Raw genomic sequence first — 6,425 nt, 5'->3', positions numbered from 1 at the left:
CATCAGCGCGGGAGCACAGCAGCAGCAGTGATAGTATTCTAACATTGCTAGAGTATGGTACTCCGTCACTACCCTGACCTATTCCAGCATCCTCTTACTGCTACAATACGGCAGAACACAGTACTGGCATGGCGTACAGTTCTGCTCTTGCTGCACCCATGACACATTATAAAAAGAGGACATCCCAACTGCATCGGTACGATAAAAGTGCGTACGCAAAAGTCACGGAAGTTAATTATAACAGTATCATTACGTTTCAGTTTATTTAAAGAAACGTATTTAAGCCTAACAGCGCACAATACGAAAATCCATCAGTGAACTTCACTATAGGTTAACGTTTACTGCGCCGGCTAGCCAGGGGTGCGACGGCAAACGCACGAGTGAACAGCCCCGCGGTAGGTGTCGAGTCCGTGGCGTCACCGCTACCTGTTCCGAGACGTTGACGCGGTGAAGTTGACATGGCTCGTTGTCAGCCGCCGCGTCGCTCAGTCCCGCAGCCGCTCCGTTCAGTTCCTGAAACACAAACACGGCGCCCGTGGTCAACACGCGCGGATTTCACTGTGCTGAGTTGTGACTGCTTGGCATCGAGGAAAAGCCAATTACCACATGCTCGTACTGAACATTGTGATAATGGCTTTAGAGAAAGGACACTAGCGTATACTATATATCAATCACAATGTCAATAATATAAATAATCTATAAAGACAATAAAGAACGGCATAATAGGAATTGGAAAAAAACAAAATCAATTCATAATAAATCAAAATTCATAATGAACTCATCACGAATTTATCATGATCATATAAATTAATAAAATCAACATTCAACAGTCAAATAATGAATAATAATCCATCAATTAATAGACACTAATCAATCAATACCATGACTACTAATCGATCAATAATCATTATAAATGATAATCAATCATAATCGGTGATCGCCCTCACCTGCAGTGCGCTGTGATAATCGTTCGTCTCTAGCGATGCATCATGGTACAGATCGCCTTGACAGGCCACTGCTTCCAGACGGTAGTGTTAATCCTATCGAACACCTGTCAAGCACACGCAAAGAAGGACCGTCTCACCACACATCCCGGGTCGCTCAACATCACGGTGCCATCCGTCGTCGGGTAAGTGTTTTTTTTATCAGACGTTCAAGGCAAATTGAAATTTTTCTTCTGCTCGGTTTTCTTGGCCTTTAGCAATTCCCGGAGCTTAAGCACCCCATTTCCCTTTCTCTTGTATGTGAATCGTCATTACTTGAGGATCTGGCTTGTGCTTTTCTCCTTCTCCCTGCCTCCATTCCCCTATCCTATGCCTTTTTCCCTCTTCCTCCATTACTCAAAGATCTAACTTATCTCTTCACCTTCTAGCCTCGCCTATCTGCCTTCCTCCCTACCCCTTGGAAGATCTGAGCCTTGTAGCTTCTCAAGCTTCCTTCTCGAAGGTCTCAGCAGCAGATTGTGATGCTTCCTTCGTGACGAGGTCCGGGAAAACGCAGTGCGGCCCCGCGGGGCCGCTCGCGGCTCACCACGACAGGCGTGCTCACTTCTCCCGCCTAGCTTGCGTGGCGACTGGGAAGAAAGACGATGTAGGTGACTGTCGATCGAAAAGACATCGTGGGGGGGGTTGCGAGGATGGTCAGGGAGATTGAGGAGCATGAAGGATGGTCAATGTTGCAGGAGAGCAAGGATGTCAGTGTTGCAGGAGCGAAGAATGCGCTAAGTGTTGCAGAGGGTAAGATGGTCAAGTGTGCCAGGAGGGGAGCGATGGTAGCGTTGAAGGATGGGAGAGGGTCAAGTGTTGCGGAGGGAAGGATGGTCAGATTTTGCAGGAGGAGAGAATGTTCAAGATGTTGAGAGAAGGTAATGGTCAGATGTTGATGAGGGTGAAGATGGTCAGTGTTGCAGGAGGGGTAAGGATGGTCAATGTTGCAGGAGGGAAGAATGCTCAGAATGTTGCAGCGATGGGAGAATTGGTCAGTTTGCACCGGAGGGAAGAATGGTAGATGTTGCAGGGAGAAGGTGTCAATGTTGCAGGCAAGTCCATGGTCAAGGTTGAGGAGAAGATGGTCATTATGTGCAGAAGGTGAAATTAATGGTAAGTGTTACAGGAAGAGAGGATGGTCAGATGGTTGCAGATGGAAGGTATGGTCAACTTGCAGGGAAGGAAGGAATGCGTCAAGTGTTGCAGGCAGGAGAAGAATGTACAGATGTTCAAGGAGGAGAGGATGCTGAGATGTTGCGGACCCTCACGCTGCGAACGCCGCACAGTAAATATGCTACCAGATTTTACGGCAACTGCGCACATTAAAGAAGCTCAGAATATTATGGTACGGTGAAGTGTACGTAAGATGCTCAGAATATGGGTCAAACGCGTACATTATGTGCTCAGAATTTATACGGGAATTCTCGCAACGCGACAGTAAAGATTTATGCTCAGATGTTACGGGGCGAACGCGCACAGTAAATATGCTCAGATGTTACGGGAGTCTTCCGTACACTGGTCGCGTTCCTGTCATTTAATGGGACGAGGTAAACCTCAGAATACGACGTGTGCAGTGCGACATCTGCCGTGCCTTCGAGTGTTGCCATGGTGACACGCGACATCAGTCAGGCCTTTGAGCGTTGTCGTGGCAATGCGTGAGACTCACCGTGCGTTCAAGCGTTGGCAAGGTGACACGCGACAGACTCTGCCAATGCAAGCGTTGCCGTGGCGACGTGTGAGACTCAGCGTGCGTCCGAGCGTTGCTGTGGCGACGTGTGAGACTCACCGTGCGTTAAAGCGTTGCCGGGGCGACGTGTGAAACTTACCGTGCGTTTGAGCATTGCTGTGGCGACGTGTGAGACTCACCGTGCGTTAAAGCGTTGCCGGGGCGACGTGTGAAACTCACCGTGAGTTCGAGCGTTGCCGTGGCAACGTGTGAGACTCACCGTGTATTCGAGCGTTGCCAAGGTGACACGCGGCAGCCTCTGCCAATGCAAGCGTTGCCGTGGCGACGTGTGAGACTCACCGTGCGTTTGAGCGTTGCCGTGGCAACGTGTGAGACTCACCGTGCGTTCGAGCGTTGCCGTGGGGACGTGTGACTCACCGTGCGTTCGAGAGTTGCCGTGGGGACGTGTGACTCACAGTGTGTTCTAGCGTTGCCGTGGGGACGTGTGAAACTCACCGTGAGTTCGAGCGTTGCCGTGGCAACGTGTGAGACTCACCGTGCGTTCGAGCGGCCGCGTCAGGTGGTTGATGTGGAACAGCGTGAAGCAGACGTCGCGGTCGAACTTCCTGCACACCTGAACGTACTCGTAGTCTGCCAGCACCGAGTCACTGCCGCGGGAGGGAGAGAGGGGAGAGACGGACAAACGAACAATTATCACCAAGTTACGGAGAATTAATACTAACTAATGGTCAAATAATGTCCCAAAATTACGATTGTTAAGATGCTACGTTGTTCGTAGTCTGCCAGCTCACCGAGTCACTGCCGCAGGAGGGAGAGACGGACAAACACACGCACGATTATCACCAAGAGAATTAATAGTCACTAACGCTGAGAGGGTCTATGTCCCCCAGGGTACTGCCGGAACGTACCCTGGGTACGGTCCGGTATACCGGAACGTACACTGGTAACTATCTGATATGGTTAGGGATATGGTTAGGGAGTAGGCGTAGGTGACTCCCTAGACTCGTTAGTGGAGTAGGCGAGGTACGGTCCGGCATATTAGATAGTTACCAGGGTACGTTCCGGCAGTACCCAGGGAGACATAGACCCTGGCAGCAATACTAACTGCACACCTGAACGTATTCGTAGTCTGCTAACACTGAGTGACTGACACAGGGGAGAGACGGACGAACGCACGCACGATTACCACCAAGTTACGGAGAATTAATACTAACTAACTGTCAATTGATACAAAATACAGACGATTAATACTAAATACAAAAGATTAATACTAAAAACAATGGATTAATACTAAATACAAAAGATTAACACTAAATACAGACGATTAATACTAAATACAAAAGATTAACACTAAATACAGACGATTGATACTAAATACAAAAGATTAACACTAAATACAGAGTATTAATACTAATTTAACAGAATTAATACTAAATACAGAGTATTAATACTAATTTAAGGGGATTAATACTAAATACAGAGTATTAATACTAATTAAAGAGGATTAATACTAATTTAAGAGGATTAACACTAAACACAGAGTATTAATACTAATTCAAGAGGATTAACACTAAATACAGAGTATTAATACTAAACACGGAGTATTAATACTAATTCAAGAGGATTAACACTAAATACAGAGTATTAATACGAATTTAAAGGGATTAATACTAAATACAGAGTATTAATACTAAATACAGAGTATTAATACTAAATACAGAGCATTAATACTAAATACAGAGTATTAATACTAATTAAGGAGGATTAATACTAATTACGGCTGGTGAATGTCCCAAGAATTCGATTACTGCCAGTTTAGGTCCTAAATCTCAACCTCACAACACTCACATCGTTGATAAGCTACGAGCAGTCGAGTCAGTTACGTCAACTTTCTGGTCGCTAAAATCTCGTGATTCTTCAAATTACATCATAAGATAATAGGCATCACGCCTCTGTAGAAGTGTTGCGTAGGTTTCCATAACAGGCTCCGTCCAAACAAGCTACTCGCCGTTACACGGGCAATGTTGTTAGCCTTACGCCGGCGAGATAAAAAAAAGCCTAAAGCCGGTTAATGACTATGGACGCACTCGAGCACCCAGACCTTTGAGCCCAAAGTCAAGCAAGCTATCCACAAGGGGACCACTGACATCCCTTCCCCCCCCCCACACACACACTCGTAGAGGGGCCTAAGCACATCATCTCAACTACGATAATTTCAGAAGGTCACGCACGCAGCGAGAATTAACATGAGACCGATTAATCGCTTAATTTTTAATTTTTAATTAAATTCGCTTCCATCAACGTTCATTTACACAGCGGTGCCATCTCACGGGAACGAAACCCCTGCAGCACAACAACTGCGCGGCGAGTAGAACGAACACACTGTTGTCGCTACTCATCTACGAACCTTGCAAGGAACTCCGCGCAGCCGTGAACCTTGAGAACATAGTTGTTCGTCGGATGGTCGGTGATGTCATCGAGCGCGAGGCACAGGATCTGACTCACAACGTGTTCCACAGCCGTGCTTACTGCAACAAGGTCACAAAGGTCATAGAGGTCATAGGGTGAACAGAGGTCGCAAAAGTTAACAGGATTCGAGTCGCTTGTCTGACTGACAACTCGCGACATACAGACAGACTGACTGACTGATGGCCAGAACGACGGACAGACAGACCAACTGATGGCCAGAGCGACGGATAGACAGACCAACGGATTAACAGAGCGATGGACGAACAGAGCGACAGACAGGCAGGGCGACAGACAGACAGAGTGATGGACTGACAGACCGACTGAAGGACTGACAGACTGACGGACGCACAGATATATATAGAGTGACGTTTATATATTAATATCTAGACCGGACGGACAGACGAACAACAGACGGACCGCGACAGACAGAGCGATCGGACGGACCACTATCGTACCAATCGCACCGGTGAAGCGCGACGGCGAGACGCCTCGAGCTCCAGTCATGACAAACTTAGCTTACGTCAAGAGCGACGGCACGCGACACACCGACGGACGGACAGATCAGAGCGACCGGATCGGACACACGTATACCACGCAGGTGAAGGCGATGGAGACGGGCGTCGCAGCTTCAGTCGTGACGACGAGCTCACGGAGCGTCGTGCCGCAGTTGACTGTTTCGATGACGGACTGGATCACATAGCCACGTTCGTGCATTGTGTCCGTCCAGACTAACTCCCGCCGTAAGATCCTAGCGCAACGTAGCACACAACAAGAAGCGGTCGATATTTTTAATCTGGCCGAGAAATATAATTTTTTTTTTTAGATTACGAGGAACCTTTAGGGCTGTATAAGTAGCTGTGGTTCCGTTAGAATGGAGGCGAAGCACGTGTTATTGTGTGTGCATATCTTTGATTATGGAAACTTTGAGAGCGCTGTTGGTTGGTATGACGGCGGGCAAGGCGAACATTTTTCAAAATGATGTGGCTTATTGGTAAAACTATTACCCGGCTTCTCTCTACCTTGCGCAAACCAGCGCGCACGCGCCCCGATTTGGGGAAACCCCCCCCCCGGTTTCAATCCGTTGCGCCACGTTTAAATTATTTTCGCCCCGATTGGCCGAATCGCCTACATGAGGAACAGAGCTAAGTGAGTCAGGCATTTGGAGGACGCTGCTGCTACTGCCCCACACCCCCCCCCCCCCGCACCCCCTTGTAGGGCGCACCTGGGTGCCAGATTCTCCATTCGGACCCACTGTCAGCAAGAACAAGTCGCCACCTGCACTA

General features: G+C 48.1%; 1 protein-coding gene across 1 annotated transcript in view; it reads right to left on the bottom strand.

The window, feature by feature from the left end:
- Positions 1-2,593, bottom strand: part of LOC106810984 (phosphatidylinositol 4-phosphate 3-kinase C2 domain-containing subunit beta-like) — a 12,451-nt gene extending 9,858 nt beyond the window's left edge. The window contains exons 1-2 of the mRNA XM_014814491.1: positions 2,501-2,593; positions 427-513 (exon numbers count right to left, since the gene is read on the bottom strand). Coding sequence (XP_014669977.1) covers positions 427-513; positions 2,501-2,593 — 180 coding nt within the window. The remainder of the gene's footprint in view (positions 1-426; positions 514-2,500) is intronic.
- Positions 2,594-6,425: the final 3,832 nt, after the last annotated feature.

Source organism: Priapulus caudatus, unplaced genomic scaffold, assembly GCF_000485595.1.
Source record: "Priapulus caudatus unplaced genomic scaffold, Priapulus_caudatus-5.0.1 Scaffold493, whole genome shotgun sequence".
Classification (NCBI taxonomy): domain Eukaryota; kingdom Metazoa; phylum Priapulida; class Priapulimorpha; order Priapulimorphida; family Priapulidae; genus Priapulus; species Priapulus caudatus.
The sequence above is the reverse complement of the archived record's forward strand: the minus strand, read 5'-3'. Positions and strand labels throughout refer to the sequence as shown.